This window comes from Filicampus tigris, chromosome 8, assembly GCF_054856515.1.
Source record: "Filicampus tigris isolate MCC_2025a chromosome 8, RoL_Ftig_1.0, whole genome shotgun sequence".
Taxonomy (NCBI): Eukaryota; Metazoa; Chordata; class Actinopteri; order Syngnathiformes; family Syngnathidae; genus Filicampus; species Filicampus tigris.
The window spans coordinates 1,123,150-1,140,447 of record NC_141224.1 but is presented as its reverse complement, the minus strand read 5'-3'; the positions used below and the strand labels follow the sequence as shown (position 1 = coordinate 1,140,447).

The 17,298-nt window shown below is 50.9% G+C and overlaps 1 protein-coding gene across 7 annotated transcripts; it reads right to left on the bottom strand.

The window, feature by feature from the left end:
- Positions 1-109: 109 nt before the first annotated feature.
- Positions 110-17,146, bottom strand: scap (SREBF chaperone). Of its 7 annotated transcripts, none has more exons than XM_086036976.1 (23): positions 16,925-17,146; positions 12,841-13,050; positions 12,401-12,521; positions 11,773-11,930; positions 11,189-11,409; positions 10,798-10,903; positions 10,509-10,681; positions 9,740-9,866; positions 8,701-8,813; positions 7,990-8,084; positions 7,804-7,902; positions 7,526-7,735; positions 7,075-7,445; positions 6,863-7,012; positions 5,885-6,077; positions 5,677-5,792; positions 4,736-5,195; positions 4,571-4,653; positions 4,422-4,504; positions 3,151-3,317; positions 3,001-3,081; positions 2,723-2,929; positions 110-2,517 (listed from the first exon to the last, which is right to left on the bottom strand). In XM_086036976.1, the coding sequence occupies exons 2-23, from the start codon at positions 12,960-12,962 to the stop codon at positions 2,272-2,274; spliced, it is 3,702 nt and encodes a 1,233-aa protein (XP_085893102.1). In that variant the 5' UTR covers positions 12,963-13,050; positions 16,925-17,146; the 3' UTR covers positions 110-2,271. The 7 variants fall into 7 exon arrangements, with proteins under 7 accessions (XP_085893102.1, XP_085893101.1, XP_085893099.1 ...); XM_086036975.1 differs by having other exon boundaries at positions 12,841-13,047; XM_086036973.1 differs by lacking the exon at positions 16,925-17,146 and adding an exon at positions 14,795-15,747.
- Positions 17,147-17,298: the final 152 nt, after the last annotated feature.

The following is a 17,298-nucleotide window of genomic DNA, read 5'->3' as shown; positions in this document are numbered from 1 at the left end:
GCTTTTGTGTTTCGCAAGCACAACACAGTAAATTGCATGCGTGCTTTTTATCTCACAAGTTCAACTTGGTCGCACCTGCAACTCAATAAGTTGTTCTTGGGCAAGTAAGTCAATTGAGAAATCTCAAAGTGTCTTTATTGGAAAATTAGTAAAAAGTTTGTTACAAAACAAGTCAATAAGTTATGTCACTATTTAAGCGCACACAGCCAGCCAAGGGGGTTGGGGGGGGGCCTCTATGCAATAACAGCATTAATTTGTTGGGCCCCTCACATTTGTCTGACGTTACATGGAGGAGAAAAAAAAAAAACATTGACAAAATGTGCTAGCACAAAAGTGCCTAAAGTAAGTTGGCGTGTGAAACGCGACCATAAAATACATTCTTATTCTACGTTTGCTTTGTTTGGTCCAGAAAATCCACACGAGTTCAGCAGTGAAACTTTAACACATGGGGGAACATTTCATTTTTAAAAAGGACATGGGGTATCGTCTTGATATTTCATTAAAAAAAAAAAAAATGGTGCAAATGTCTATGTAATAGTTCCTTTAGTAAACCATAAGCTTTTCATTTAGCTCGCAAAATAAGTTTAACCGAAAGTTGAATTGTAGTTAATCAATTTAAATTATTGGTTTAATATTTTATAATTGTATTTAATAAATGTAAATTGTTGGTTTCGTATTTTTAGTATAAACAATACATAAATTAATAAAAATGAAAAATGTAGATGAATGCTAGAAATACCAATGCACTTAGCCTACCCCTGCGCTAAAGTGACGAAGAAGCAAAGCGGGGGTGAGTCAATGTGACCTCTTCAAGTTTCGACTGCACGTCATTTGTCGCAGAAACGTGTGTACTGCAGCTTCCAGTTGAGCAACATCCTGCCCCGGCCGCAAACCGGGAGAAAAATCTGCTGTGTGCGAGATGCCTTGCTAAGTTGCAGTTGCAAGATACGGACGGGGCCAAGTTACCAAGTTTCACGCGTGAGATATGAGCGCCGCATGGGCAACTTGGCAAGTTTGAAGTATTTCGCCATTGCACCTGACATAAGAGTCCTGAGTACGGAAAGGTAGCAGTGTGACTTAACGCCAGGTTTCACGCTAACCTAACTTACGAACTTGCATGTGTGACTTGGCAAATTCACGCACAGCTTGGTAAGTCACGCGCCCCCCCCAACCCTTTTTTTTTCTTATATATCTCGCATGTGCAACTTTGCAAGTTTCGTACCTTACGCGCAACTCAGTAACTTGAACCCGCATCTTATGTATTTTGCACGCACGCCTTGTAAGTCGCACCCCCACCTATGTTGCGTGCAAGTTGGTCCTCCGCCTTTCGTATCATGCACATATAACTTCGGATCTTGCGAGTGCAACTCAATGTGTAAAGCAAACATGCGCCTTAAGTAACTTGCGTCAGTTGCGCCCGTGCCGGAAGATCTTTTGCCATTGCAGTTGGTCTTTACCGCGGGGCCGCGCGTAAGGACGACGGCGCGCAAGCTTGCCCGTATTTGTGAAGCAACGAAAGGCTTTTGCCGCTGGTTGGCGTGGCGGTGGTGTTAGCGCTCTGAAATCGACACGACAAAACACTCCGTCCTCGCGCCTGGGCAACACAAACGATTAAATGGGTTTGTCCTGTCCGCGTCATCTCTAGTGATTTGTCCGTATAGTCACACGCGGTGATGACATACTCAGCTTTGCGTTCAATAGCGATTGAAAGCCGTTCATTTAGTGGCCGCATATGCCACTCTTTTGTGCAGTTGAACACATCGTTTTGGTCATCGAGCTCCATTTGTTCCATCGTTGTCATTTTGTTGCGTAACGAACGAGGCCATGAAGTGCAGCGGAAACGCCACCCCGCGGTGTGCTAACCGATAGCGGCCGTAGCGACCGCGGCGCGCTTTCCGAACAATGCGCGTGGGTTCTGCGGGAGGATAAAGACAAACTGTATGGAGAGGCTTTGAGTTGTCCATGCAACTTATACGTGGCGCAAGTCTGTTTTCTAGCTACTAGACGCAAGGCAAAACTAAATGACCATGTCTCCCAGGTTTCAAAAGAAAGAACTCAAGTACCTCGAATAAATAATTGATGTATACAACACAACAGCGCCCCCCGGAGGTGTACATAATTGGCAGCAGGTCATATGTTCGCACACGATGCGAACGAGGCAGCAGGGTTTTTGTCGTTTTGTTTTGTTTGAGTGACAGTTTGCGCCTTCCAATGAGGGTGGGCGGTTCAAGCAGCATACAGGGCGTTAAATCAAAGATGGGATCACAGACCTCAGTCCAATTTCTCCAGAACCGACGGTACGAAAACCAGACTGAGCTCGCTGCCAAAGTCGCATACGATGGCGGCGTTGTTGAGGACTAGGAGCTGCCTCACGCCCTGACCGTCGCTACTTGGACCCAAGTAGACCGTCTGGATCAAGTCGCCGTAGTTCAAGTCCCAGAAGGAGACGCAGCCCAGACCGCCAGTCACCAGAAGGGAATCTGAGATCAGGCCCAGGCTGGAACCGCAGCCGGCCTCCTGGGAAGGAGAACATTTATTCAAAGTCAAAGGAAGCCCGCGTGCAGTCGCACAGGGTCACCAATGCACACAGAGCCACGCAGCGGGTGACGCCCACACACGCAAACTGTCAAACGTCCACAAACACACACCAGACAGGACACGCACACAAACTGACAAGGGCAAAATGACTCTCTCACACATTCTGTCACATGGTCACACACACCTGCTGTATACAGTATAGTTTAATGCCAGTGCTGCGGTCCCAGACGCAGATGAGGTCGTCCAAACCCGAGCTGATGATGCAGAGCGGCGTGCACACCAGCGAGGTGACGTCGCCGCGGTGACCGTAAACATGGCTGACGCGGTTGCCCGTCAAGACGTCCCACAGGCAGATGGCGCCGTCCTGGCCGCCACTCGCCAGGACCATGGTCTGAGGAAACAAGGGGGGGACATCGCTAACGAGGGCGTGAGCGCACGCACTTCAAAGAAACAGGAAGTGACCTCATCGATGTAGACGGCGGTGATGCCTGCCGAGTGGCCCTGCAGCGTGAAGAGGCAGCACGAGTCTTCCAGGCGATAAACCTGAGCGCATGCAAAACATTGGGTACGTCGCGCCATCTTAGTCGCTCGCTTTGGCGGGCGCGGCCTTACCCGCACGGTGTGGTCGTGGCTGCCGGTGACCACCCTGCCGGCGGCGGCCCTCAGCACCGCGATGGGCTTCTGGTGGGCGCACTGCACCGAGCGCGTCAGCTGGCAGCTTATGGCGTCCTCGCTGCTGCGGCAGGGCGACGTGGGGACGCCACCCCGGCAGGGCGTGCCTGAAACGACCAGGGGAGAAAAGAAAGGAGTCATCCCAAAATCCAAACACACGACAAAATTGCGAATATCCGATGCGTTAAGAAACACCTTAACTTTCGATAAATGTGAACATTCTTCTTGTGTTTGAATTCGTCACACTTTCCCATCATTGGCGAGCTATTTTGTGCGCTACTCGTTGTCCTTGGGGCTAAATAATATTAGAAAAACATAATAGTACTGCTCCGTGCGTAACTGCTCAGGCCTCCCCTCTCTGCCCAGAAGGAGATTCCATGGTCTTCAAAGCCGGTTTACTTGACTGCAAGCAGCCAATCCTATTGTGTCCTGCACAGAAGGACTTCAACTCAGCGGTTTAGCGGTTATGGAAAGCTCGGCTTTTTGAAACCACTTTTTTAAGCGGCAAACCGGAATCCGGCCCATGGCTACTCTTACACGTAGTCCAACTTTTGTTAATGCTGACTGACTAGGACAATCATGAGTTGCTCTCAATAGCTTCAGAGTTGCTCAAAGTAGCCGCAGAGTAGCCAAGAAAAGCTTTTCGGTCGGCAACGCGAGCGTCACAGTTGCAAAAGGTTGCCTGGGAGTTGGTAACATTACTTTTTCATTTTGTACTTTTTGTGTTTTTTTTTTTTTTTTTTTTTACTGGCACAAACTGGCTTTCATATTTTTCCATTTTTTTGCATCTTGCGTGTCGAGGAAAGCTCTAATTACAACTAGTAACAGAATTTCTAATTATAACGCCTGGATAAATAAAGATTTGTAAAATACATCACTTTGCGATCCTAATAAAGTAAACACTCCATTAGGGGGAACTAAGCTAAGCTTCCTTTTTTTTTTTTTTTTGCATGGTTACATTGGATGTGCTCACACGGCTCTAAACGTTTGTGGAATAAGAATGAAAGAATTCATCAAGAATTCACTTTAAAAATGTTCATCTTAGTACCGATTGCTCGCGAATGCGAAGATGTGATTCGGCTGCTGCTGCGCGCAGGCTCACACAAATGCTCGGGGCGGGCTTGCGCAAAGCTTGCTGACGGATCGGTTTTAGCGCGTTTAGAAAACTGACGGCGAAGAATGTCAACGCATAAGAGGTGACACAGCCTCACCTCGATACTGGAGCAGCGCCAGAGGTTTGTTGACGTCCACGCTGAAGAAGTCCAGAGAGCCGCTCAGACGCGCCGCCACGATTCTGACAAAGACCAGCCACGCGTCAGCCGAAGGTGTTGAAAAGTTTGAAAAAGGTGCAGCACACCACCTGTTGTTGAGGAAGGCCAGCGCCGTGATGCCCGACGCGCCTTCGCTGCTGCAGCGCAGGCGCCCGTCGCTGGTGTCCCACAGCTACAAACACCGCACACAGCGTTACACGGCGACACAAGCGCGCTTGCACGCACTCACGACAAACACACACAAACACACACACCTCCAGTTTTCCGTTGCTCCGCCCAGCAGCGATGAGATTTCCTCTGAGCTCCAGCGCCCACACCGAGCCGGCGCCCAAGTCCGTCGCGTCGAAGGCGTCCCCCAAGCTGGGGCGGCCGCGGGGCGGTGCGGCGGACGGCGGCGAAGACGACGACGGGGAGAAGAAGTTGGGCGGCGAGGGCGGCTTGTGCGCCATGTAGGCGTCCGCCACCAGCTCGCCGTAGTCGAAACCGTCCCTGGCGGGCCGCGCGGCGCGGGGGCAGGTGGGCGCGCAGGTGAAGTTGGTTTCGATGAGCGGCGTCAGGTCCGGCTGGTCGTTGAAGAGCGGCGGCCGGCCGGGCGCGGTCCGGTGCCTCACCTGGTAGCTCTCGTCCTCAGAGGGGCTGTCGCCGCTCAGGGAGGGGTCGGGAGCCTCGGAGCCAAAATTTTCCCAGCAGTCCCTGCTGCTGTTCCGCCTCAGCCTGGAGGGGGGGGAGGGGTGGGGGAGGTGACGGGGGGGTGGGGGGTGGGGGGGGCAAGCCACATGCTGAGTGGCCGCAAAGGCAGGCGGCTAAGATGCGTGGCAACTGGTGTGGCATCAAAGGGGGCAAATGAATTGCGTCAAAGTTGGCATCCACGCTTGGTTGCGCCTGAAGTGGCATCCTAGATGACCTCCAAAGCGGCAACTAGCGTGGACACTAAGATGGCATCTACAGCAAAGTTTACAACTGAAGTGGCGGTCAGAGACGGCCATTAAGTTGGTGGCTAGTAGAGAAGCTAAGATGGCATCTAAGGTGACATCAAAGTCTCACATGTTAGTCAATAAATAACACGCGGGCAGTAAATGACGGACGGCATCTAAGATGGCGGCTAGCATAGGATGCACAGTGGCAACAAAGTGAGCATCTGGCTGGCAGCCAAGACGTAACGCGGCGGGCCGAAGAAAACGCGGGCCAGTCTTACCCGTGCTTGGGGATGACAGTCAGGCAGTCTCCCGTCTGGGCATCCCAGACGCGAATCTGTCCGGCCAAGCAGCAGCTGGCCAGCAGCATCCCGTCGCTGGCCAGGCACTCAATGTCCTGCAAGACGTCAAAGCGTCGAGATGAAATTCTGCAGGCGGGGCGGCGCGGCGGAGGAGGAGGACGCGCGGCCAAGCGCCGCTCTTGCCCACCATGCCGTGGCCCCGCAACAGGAGCGGCGAGATCTCGCTGACGGGCGGCCAGTATCCGTAGCCGTCGCACGGCCGGTCCCCGCGGCGCCGGCGCCCGCCGTTCTGGCCGTAGTTCCTCGGGCACAGAAGGCGGTAGAGGCAGAGGAGGAGCAGAACCAGCAGCACGCCGGCCGCCAGGCCCAGCGCCGCCACCCTGCACCCGAGGACACAAACGCATTCGTGGGCTCCATCAATAGGCCGGACGGCGGCTTCATTTTACACCCGTCCCTTGCACGTGTGCGCTTCTTTCGTCACAAAATCACATTTTCAAGCTTTTTCCTTGAAACGTATCCAAGGTGTTTGTTTCAAAAAAGCATGCCCAGGTTGACCATTCAACGGTTCTGCCCGTCACTCTCCATCGTCGCTCGGGATTAGGGAGGGACCAATTATCGGCTGGGACGATTATCGGCGCCTATATTTGGAGTTTTGACGCATATCGGCATCGACCTTTTTAAAAATCCGACGGCCGATAATAAATCGAATAAATCAACACAAAGGTGTGTGAAAGTTGAATATGACATTTTTGAAATGTGGGAGCAATTCATTTACTGTAGAAAACTCCATGGAGCTAGCTCCCTGAACCTTTTGTTAGAATTTTATAACAAAGATGTATATTGTCAAACATTTATTGTAATAATAATTTAAAAAAATAAATATTTAAACATTTCAACGTTATGCAAATCGGAAAAATTGTCCAGTAAATGTATGCCGTTTCAACAAAGTTTTATTTTTTTTAGATTTTGACGCCAATATTTTCCTTTTGCTGAAAGTGAACATCGGCACCAAATATGGGCCATCGGCCTACTCGACTACCGATAATGGGTATCGGCCCTGAAGAAAAAACGTATCTCTGGCAGACGCAGAGGGCGCAGAGGGAGTCCTGCTGGGGATCGTGTAACAAGCTGCAGTCATATGAGTGGCGTGCGCGACGCTACTAACTTGTAGAGCGTCAGGTCCGTCTGGAGATCCGCCGCCACCTTGGGAATGGGCGGCCGAGGGTGCAGCGTGTCCTGAGGGTGGCGGCCCTCGACGGCTTCCTGAGGGCTCAGGTGAATGGTGACGGGGATGACAGGCAAAACGCTGATGTACCTGAAACGCGGCATGCGGGAAGTCAAGACGAGCTCGCCCGCAGTCGGTGGCGGCGTACTCGCCTCTTGGCCAACGTGATGTTGTAGTAGCTGAAGAGCGAAGGCCAGTGCCGGAAGGAGAGTCTCCTCCATCCCTCCTCGTCTTCGGCGCCCCAGGTGATCTGGGGTACGGCCGGCGGGGACCGGGGCAGGGAGCCCGCCGGGCCCGGCGCTCGGTTGTCAGGCAAAGGCGTCGGGTCCGGCGCCAGGCGGTCCCTGAGGGTGCTGGTGGGGTCTCCTCCGCGGAAGACGGACGCCGCCTCCAGGTGGGGCGTCAGACCTCCGCCTCCGTCGTCTCCCAGGGGACTTTGCTCCGACACTTGCGCAGCCAGGTAGGTGCGCACCCCGGCCGGGTCGGTATAGACCAGGATGCCGATCCAGATCACCGTGCTGACCTGCAAAGCAGGCGGCGGCGGCGGCGACGACAACGGTGACACGCGGTTGGACCGGTGGTCAATTGAAGCCGTCTTCTTACCATAATGATGCGCTGAGCCAGGCGCGTGCGCGCCAGGAAGTAGACCAGTCGAAGCCTCTTGGGGGGTCGTAGGTTCCTGGCGGAGGTCTGCAGGGTGATGGTGTGAGGGAGGGGCCGCGGGGGAGGAGGCGCCGACCGCGTTCGCAGAGGGGAGGGCTTGGCCGCCGGCAGGCTGTCCTCGGCGCGCATGTGCCCGTGCAGGTCCACCAGCTGCGAGGGTGTTTTCGCCCATGACTGACGAGCGTGACGCAATGTCTTCTTACTTTCAGGTTACGCACCTCCATGCGGCGGATGTCGATGGACAGCACGGTGGTGAAGAAGAACATCTGGAGGAAAAAGTCGGAGACCAGGCCCACCACGGCAAAAAGGCAGAACTCCTACGAGCATCGGCGCCGTGCGGGCGGTCGGTCGGTCAAAAAGCTTCCACAAGACGGCGGCTGTTGAAATGCACAAAGGCTGCAGACCTGGATGGCTGGCACCAGGGTGAAGTAACCAATGAGGATGATGCACAGCTCGGTGGCCATGTTCTTCATGATGGACCAGCTCTCGTTACTCAGGCCTGCGGGGATACGATCCAAAGACAAAGCGCAGCACATCTAAATCACATCTCATGAGCGCCTTCGGTCATTCAAAGCCTGCCCCTGCTGCCGTGCACGACTTACACTACAAACACGGAGAAAAGTTCAGTCGCTGTTGCCAGGACGGAGGGCCACTTTCAGTGACTCTTTTTCAAATACATTTTGAAAACGCCACCAGCTGCTGAAAAGCATGCTAAGAAACAGAAAACGTGAGCGCGGTCATTTTCGCCCAGTTTTGCCGATGATCAAACTGCGGAAGGCAGTTTTCAAGTCGTTGAAGTTGCCCGACAAAAAGTGTCCGTTTTTAAATCGGGATTGACCGATTATCGGCCCGGCCAATATTCGTCAAATTGACGAGCTTTTTTTTTTTTTTTTATTTACAAATTTGATGGCCGGTAACTTCACAGAAAACACTTATCCTACGATTTATCTATTCATTATACGATTTTTTTAGCGTCAGGAGAAACAAAGCTTGTTGTGACTAATCCCATCGTCATTTGCTTTTTTTGGGAGTAGGAGCAATCGCTCCAAATGGGGAATTGAGGTTTTGTGTGAGAAAAAGATCATTTGCAGGCAATTTTGCCCAGCCCTGCGTACCTTGAGCAATGCGCAGCTTGACCTCCAGATCAACCGGCGTGGACACCACAGACTGGGTGAGGACCAAGACGTTCTCCACGCCAATCACCACCACCAGGTATGGAAAGATCTCCCTGTCGCAACAAAAGACACGTCCATTCAAGAGCGATCCACTAACCGTTATTTTCACCGTCGATCAATAGGTCGATTTTTTTTTTTTTTGGGGCAGATTGTGTTTCCATCTCTTTGATCGGATGAGAGGACATCAATCCAAATTGTCGTCGCAGAAAACGCACAAAGAGAAATTGATTATGATTCGTTCCTGCTTCGGTCCGTAAATATACCGAAGCAAGAGCGCTCGGGTCACGTGATCGGTTGTGTCGCGATGCGTATGACTTGGCGGGAAAGCGTGTTTGGAAAGGGAGGAGAAGCGCGCAAACGGGTCCACGCTGGCGGTCGGTCCGAGTCCGCCAAACGACGCGGGGGACAAAGTTAACCTGAACGCGGGTGCCGCACTCCCGAGACGCGGCCAGGTAAGGAACAAAAATCCAACAGCGTCGTGTACCTTGCGGTCGGTCCCACAGACGTAATGTTTTGATTTCACCCGTCACCACGCTGTGCGTGCGTCCGTTGTTTGGGTTTGATCATTTTGCTTCGTTTGGCGCCCGCTCGTGACGTGAAGATTTCGTTCTCGACGCCGATCGGCCGTCGGTGACCAGGGACGGTCGATGAATTATGCGGGGCGGAAGGCGGTGGCGGTTAGGCCATGCCCAACTCCGCAAACGCACGCACACGCACACCCTTTCCTCGCTGTGCGCGCAGTGGCGTGTGTGCGCGTTTGGGCCAATGGCGGACAAGCGCGGATGTTTGGCTCAATTGTTGGACGGCCCTCGTCACGCCACGCCATCTGCTTTCCAGGCATTCTCACATGATTGGACGGACGTGCAGCGTCAATATCAGGATAGCAGACCGCTAGTAAACATTGACACAAATCACTGCGCCTAGGCCACTGATAAGCCCTTTGTGTGTGTGCGCGCGCGCGCGTGTGTGTGCGGCATACCCTCCGTTGAGAGTGGGCGTGAGGCCAAAGAGCGTGCACAGGCCGACCGACATGAGCAGCGAGCTCAGCACGGTAACCACAGCTGCCAGAGCCAGACCCCACTTGGACTTGACCATGTCGATTTTACCTGCGGGGGGGAGGGGGGAGGGGGGTGGGGTTGAAAAAGACATGTTAATGCTGGCAGCTGTAGCGCGCCTGTCCACTTACACAGGGTTAAACTCAACAAGCAAGTCAATCTGGAGTAAATCTTACCCGACTAGTTCTACAAACGTCTGCGAGCAAGACATTGACGTCAACTGTGATGTAACAGTAGGACTGGTTTACGTAAGCCCAAAGCAACACCCGGTTACTCCACCCGTGACATGGCCATTTTCTGAGATTTGTGGCTAGTTGTTTTTTTCAAAACATGTTGGAGTTTAAAAAGAAAGAAAAAAAAAAAAAAAGTAACTAAATATAGCCAGAGAGTTGCGTGTTACGTGTGTTACGTGCGCATTTGGGAGCTCTCTTCAATGGTGCAACAATGACAATGACAAAAGTACGTATGTCTCTCCTTTACTACAAGGAGGTGTTGTTCACGTTCCTCATCATCAAACAAAGTTAATCGTCTTCAAGTGGTGTACTTTGGCAAGTGAGCTTGTCCTGGCAGCTCGCGGCGGCGGCCAAGCGCGGGAGATTATCCTCCCCGCCAGCAGCAGCAGCAGCAGCCCGCCACCCAAAAGGCCACCAAGACGCGCGCGAGCAAAGGAGAGCGGCGGAAGCGGACACTGACGTGTGGAGAAGTAGATGTAGGCGAAGAGGATGATGTAGGTGGTGACCAGCGGGATGAGCTCGGCCACGCCGATCTCCTCCTTGAAGTGCACGTGGACCATGCGCTCGCTCCGCAGGCTGCAGTTGGTGGACGGGTGCAGCTGCTTCAGACGAGCGCCGAGGCCGCCCAGGAACCTAAGCGGGCGGTTTTTTTGCTCAACAGTTGCCAGTTTACCGAGCCGTTGCCTTCCCATGGCGCCCGCTTGGTCCTCCAACTAACGTTACAGTCGCTCTAGTACAACAAAGGTCACCTGGCGTCGTAGCCGGACAGCACCAGGCTGACGGTGTACGTCACCACCCGCTTCCTGTTGTAGTGACTCGCGCCCGTCAGCTTCCCTGGAACGCCGAACAGGAGGTCTGCAACGCAAAGGCACAAAAAGCCGGATCGCGCACGGACAATCGCATAGGAATAAGAACGCATCAACAGCATTCAAACCAAAACCTAACACGCCCACCAAACAAACACTCACAAAATGACAAAAACAAAACACACACAAACAAAAACATTAGACAAACATAACACACATGCACCAGACAAAATACACACAAATACGCAGAGAAGAAGAAAAAAAAACCCAAAAACACATGCAAACGACACAAAAATGAATCGATTTGAAAACAAACGCGCGCGCAAAAGCGCACCTCTGAGCGTGGCCGAGGTGTGCAGGCCTTTGGGCTCGTGCTTCTGGACGGTCTTCAAGGGGTTGGCGTCGGCGTCAAACAGCTCGCGTTGGTTCTGCCAGTAGTTGGCGGGCGAGAGCAGCAGGCAGCCGTGCTCGGGCAGCAGCGAGCGCATCCGCCGCAAACCCGGCAGCAGGTCGGCCACCCGCAGGCACAGCGACTCCAGACTGCGGACGCCCGAGCTGCCCGGCGGGACCAAAAGGGATTCATTTGCACATTTTATGACGGAACTACCGCCGTACCTTGATGGACGACTTTCGTTCGGTCAAACTCGAGAAATGCCAGGAATGCCTTCGCTGAAGCCAGGTTGGCCCACGCATGAACGGTTAGTCTGGGCGAGTTTGTGCCTACTACAGCTCCTTGCCAGTGTTCTCATTTGGTGTTTGTGTGTTTGACTATTTCTTCTATTCAATAAACAGCTGAAAGTGTATCGGAGACGAGGTGAGGAGAAGATTTTTTTTTTTTTTTTTAAATGGCCCCAGCGACAGCTCCTGTCTCAAAGAAGTCGCGAGTCAAGGTAGCCCCGCCTAAGACGCGTGGCCAACCTGTCGGCGTGCACGTGGTTGCGGATCTCGTCCAGCAGGCCGAAGACTCGCCCCAGCGGCGAGCGAAAGACGTCCGCCGGCACCAGGCTGCTGTCCCATGGCGACACCGCCGCCTTCACCAACACTTGCTGGATGTACGCCACCGGAGCTCCCTGGTACTGCGCCAACAGCAACATGTCACTCAACTAAAAACGCTACCTCGCCCACACCTCTTCTTCTTCCCGACACTATCAGCAGTTATCCTGGGCTAGTCGCCGGGTGTGGGGAAAACTGCCCGTAAATGCCACAAGGTGGCGGCAAAACACTACTTCTCTATTAGACAGGACTAAATGTTTCATTTGTTTCTTGACCTCGCTCGCATCTGAAATTATCTTTCCCTCTTGAAATGAATAGAAATACTGATCATACTGTTCATCCATTACAGCCCGCTCGCCCCCCCCAAAAAAATAATGGTAATGTCTTTTTAATGAGGAAAAACAGCACTCTATAAAATAAAATAGAATAGAACAGAATACTCTACTTTGTAAAAACACACTTTCTCCTTCAAAGCACATTGTCACCACTCCTTTCTTTACAGAGGATAAAGAATATATGACTGTGATTACTGTCTAGTCAAAAGTGTGGATACCCAGTCAGGCCGTTCTCCGATGTCTCCTTGAGGCTCGTGAGAAGGGACGCTGTAGTCCCGCACGCTTGTGCTGAACTCCACAGGACCCGTGCCCGGGAGGGGGAGCCTCAGTAACGGATAGCTGCCAGAAAGTGTGGGGGGGCATAAAGGGGGACATGTATTCTGAATGAGTTAACGCCTTCAATTAAAGTACAGCATTTCCCCGCGGAGCCCTGCCACAGATTGCCAAAGCTCCAAGAAACTTGGCCCCGGCCCAAAGTTGAATGGCCTAATAGATGTTGGCAAAGGCTTGCGCACAAAAACACGTTGTGATGCATTTATATGATTTTCCCCCCACGAGAAACCATAACGGCCATGCTGCCCGTGATGAACAGGACTTTGACGCCACTGGTGTGCGTGCGTGCGTGCGTGTGTGTGTGTGTGTGTGTGTGTGTACGCACCAGCAGGTGAGGATGCTGACCGAGGTGAAGAGGATGATGGGCACCGGGTAGGTGGCACACAGCAGTCCGTGGCGGTAGAAGGCCGCCGAGATCTTCTCCCGAAGATGCTCGCGCAGCATCATGGCGGCGGCGGCGGGCGGCGTCAACTCCCGGCCACCGGGGGGCGCCGGGCGCCCACCCAGCAGTCGCCGCGGGACATTCAGGTTCCTGCTGAGCAAAAAAGAAGATTGATCCTTGATATGAATATGCATGGGAAGTCCCCATTTGCTACAAATCACTAACATTGATTTATTGAGCCATGTTTAGTATCTACAGCACCGAGCGACCTTGCGTGCTCAACTGCGCATGCCGTGTGGTTGCGTTGTGTTGGTTGCGCATCCCGTTTATGCAGCAAAAACGTGAGGTAGGCGTCAACCTTTGGTTGATTGTCAGTAATTAGCATGAGACGCTGGTTAAAATGTTCCACTGGCACGTCAAACTGGCTAAAAGCACCACAGAGTGACACAAGTGAAAATTCTGAGGACTTGATGGATGATTGTGTCGTGTCAAACACAGCGTGAATAAACAAACAAACAATGTGACAAACTAATTGACAGATGAGGTAACGCATACAACATAGATGGGACAAGTTCGCCGTAATTCGAGTTGTAGTTAGTTTTATAAACGTCAGATGCGGTTTCAGTTCGGTTTTTTGGGGTTTAGTTTTCGTTAACTAAAATAACCTTGGTTACAGCACAATGCTAACACAACACTCTTGCCACTATGCAACTTCTAAAACACTTGCAAAAAAAAAAAACTACCCGCTAACTAACACGTCTCGCTTGCTAACGTATGGGCTAACATCCTGCTAACACAATACATGTACTTACCAACAACACACTTGCACAATATATGTGCTAACGCAGCCGCTAACATATCGGCTAACAGAATCGACATGCTTGGATACATGCTAACGCAAGATAATAATTTGTATTTGTTGAGCCAAATAAGGCCTTTGAGAACAGATTTCCCATTTGCTTCAGTGGCTTGCCCAAGCTCACTCGGGTATGGTAACGTAGCGCGGCCAACGGCACTTTGCGCGTACACTTGTCTCGCCTCGCCGGCATCAACAGAAACTCTGGAGGGAGTTCCCTTCAGGAGCGCCAAGCAGGCATGTTGCTATTAATAGATGACACAGTCATCACAACATGGCCACCTCAATAGCCTCCTTTCAGGTGTGTTTGCTTGGCGCGCACGTGGAAGCCGGCGTGCTCGTGTCCACATTCCTCATTAGACAAAAGGCCGTGAGAATGAACCTTCGCCACCGCCGTGCGTTGAAGGGCCTGCTGGGGGGGGGGGGGGGGGTTCAAAGTTCAAAGTGCGTCCCCGCTGACATACAGCACGCACATGCGAATTATTGCCGGCAAAGCGAACGTTTGAAGAACCCCTCCGGTTTATATCCTGTGGCCACTTTCTTGGCGAGCGAGCGAGCGGCCATTGTGTTGAAATGGCTTCAGTTGTGGACACAGCCGTGCAAGGCAGCAACAAAAATAAACACCAACAACAAAGTCGCACAAACACCATCCCACCAACGTCAAGCACAAAACACACAGAAAGCTACAAAGTTTCATTCGATTGTTCATCAGAATCAATGACAAATTTGGACGATTGCAGGTATGCGGATGAACCAGGTCAACAAACAGTGTCATGAAAATCTCCAGAGCAAAAAAAATAAAACAAATTTAAATCAACAGGATAAGAAGAACATTTCCAATTAAGCTTTTCCAAAATCATTCAGCCCTAGTAATTATTCCAAATTAATCGCCCAGACCTAACAGCGCAAATAAATATGAACAAGAAAGCTGCATGAACACATCGACACACACACACAATTAGTCAACATAAGCAACATGAAATAAAGAGCATATGAATATTACAAAGTGAGTGGGTGGGCATGTAAGAAGAAGCATCGTACCTCTTGTCAAACGCGCTCCCTAAAACGGCAGCGCTGAAGCCATGCGCAGGTTTCAGCAGCATGACAATTCATGCGGTCATCAAAGTAATTGAAGGGCGTTGCGCATGCGAGTGCGAGTCTGCTCCTCCTGTCATCGGATGTGCTGCCGCAAGTGAGGCAACGCTCCGCACACACTTCCTTCCTTCCATCTATCAATCATTAATCATCCAACGACATGTGGAACTCACTGTGCACAAGATCTACACTCCGACACACACAAACTGGATCGCAACTCTCACCCAAATTTGCTGACACACACATACTCAAATATTCTCTCACATGCACAAATGCACTCTTTCGCTCTCACACGCGAGCCCTCACGAGCACACGTTCACTGGCACTCACTTTCACTGTCACACCACTCTTACACCTGCACACTCGCTCACATTCACCAACACACACATTTACACCACTCTAATTCGCTCTCCCACAAAAACAAACACGCGCATCCCCTCACTCACCGATGCACATTCACTCCGCTCTCTCTTACACACACACACAAATTATCTCTCATGCAGACATAATTACTGACCCATATTCACTCCACTATCTCACTCTTTGACACACACTCAGTGTCAAATTCTCTCGCTCGCAAGACACATTCGCAGACTTACATTCACAGTTTCACACCACTCTCTCTCTCACACACACACTGACACACATGGGCTGCTAAACTCACACACAAGACCTCTCTCTCGCACGCACCACACACATACTGTATACTGTATAGACTCTCTTTCTCACTCACACCCAAATTCTTTCTCTTGCTCTCATCGACCGCCTCACACACAAACGCCCTCTCTTCTTACACACAAACTCACTTTCACTCTAGTGAGAGTGGGATGACTAGATCTCGGCGTAGAAGGGCACATGGATTGGATAGATGTATCGTGTTTTCACTCATGTTCAGAACCCGTTTGGCTTCATTTGTCAGGAATTACACAACCCATAAATCCTTTTTAATGCTAGCTTTAGTGTGCAGCGCAAAGCTAACCTGAGCTTTATTTAACCTCCAGCAGGTTATTACTGTGACGTCAAGCATGTACTTAATCGCGAAGTTTCCGGCCATCATTAACGAGCAAGTAGACAGTTCCTTCTTATTCGCTTGAGTTACAACAACAACAGGACCGGAGGTAACAGGGGGTTGCAGAACACAAACAAAAACAAATGAAACGATAAGTTCACACGCAGGAGGCTGCAGCCGTGCGACTCATGCTAATGCTGACGTTATAACCCAATATGTGTATTTTGCACCCCTTCCGTGTCTTAACTCGTCAAACACTGTCATGATACGATGTCACCGCGCACATCTTAATGCTAATGATAGGAACAATGTCAAAAAGAAATCAAAAATGTATGAAAGAGTGCGTCTCGTGTGAGAAAGTTTGCCTCCTGACGTGGGTTAGCATTAGCCTGTTAGCTCCTCAGGGGATGCTACAATATCCCTTTAAGTCACATTAAGTAGCGTTACCTGGGGGCAAATCTAATTCACGACTATTTAAGGGATGAATAAAGTGGATCTGTCCATTCATCTGCCAGCTAGGTTAGCATTGGTAGGCTAGGAAGCTGTTAGCATCCTTCGCCTCAACTCATCACATGGACGAATGGTACAGCTAGAACACAATGAGTACATTGACAAATACATTTCACGAAAAACAGCGTCAATATTTATGTTAAAATTATGCGGATGAATACGCAGCTCATGGGTGACAATGTCGCGTTGTACCTAAAAATACTAAGTTGTTTTTTAACAAATAGGTTTGCCACACACGTTAAAGTGCTGCTTTTCAGAATCATTTACAGGGTGTCCATAAATTACATGTTTGCCCATTTATTACAAAAGCAAATAAATAGACACATCAGTGGAAAATTATTGATATATAACTTACCTCGTGAAATACACCTCTGTATGGGCACCATTAGTTGCACAAATCATAAATTAATAAATATAACATTAAAATGGAAAGATACTTTGCAGACATCCCGTATAACGTGACTAAAAGATATGTTTTAATGACTTGGTTGTGTCCTCTGAATTACAACAACGCACTCGTAGCTAAGCAGCAAGCAGCTCGAAGCTTCAACACTTGCCTGGACAAACGTCACGGTTTCCCCGCAGCAGCCTCCGCCGTGCTCCTCCTCCTCCTCCTTCGCCTGGATGCCTGGAAGTGTCAAGTGGTCGGGGAGAGCGGCTAAATGTTTCCTGGCATGTTTTTCTCCCCTTTCATTTCTTTTTTTCCCCCTTTGACGTGGTCCACAAGGAGGACCTGCACAACCTGAGAATCCTCAACAGCGTGATGCGAGCTTGTTCAGCCTACTTCTTCACGGCATCAGCGACAGGACCGCTGACGCCCACAGCGACCTTCTCGTGGTCGATCGGTGTCACTACAATTTTTTTTTTTTTTAAATAACATGGGTTTTTTTCGACGGATAAGTTACTCTTAAGGTGTGGTAGTAATATCACA

Bases quoted from the DNA above. Each gene is read 5' to 3' on its own strand.
- scap (XM_086036971.1), bottom strand. From the start codon at position 14,856: ATGCTGCTGAAACCTGCGCATGGCTTCAGCGCTGCCGTTTTAGGGAGC. The intron at 11,410-11,772 runs GTTGGCCACGCG...CCCGCCGGGCAG, and splicing joins AACCACGTGCACGCCGACAG to CTCGGGCGTCCGCAGTCTGG. The intron at 5,196-5,676 runs GTAAGACTGGCC...CCCCCCCTCCAG, and splicing joins ACTGTCATCCCCAAGCACGG to GCTGAGGCGGAACAGCAGCA.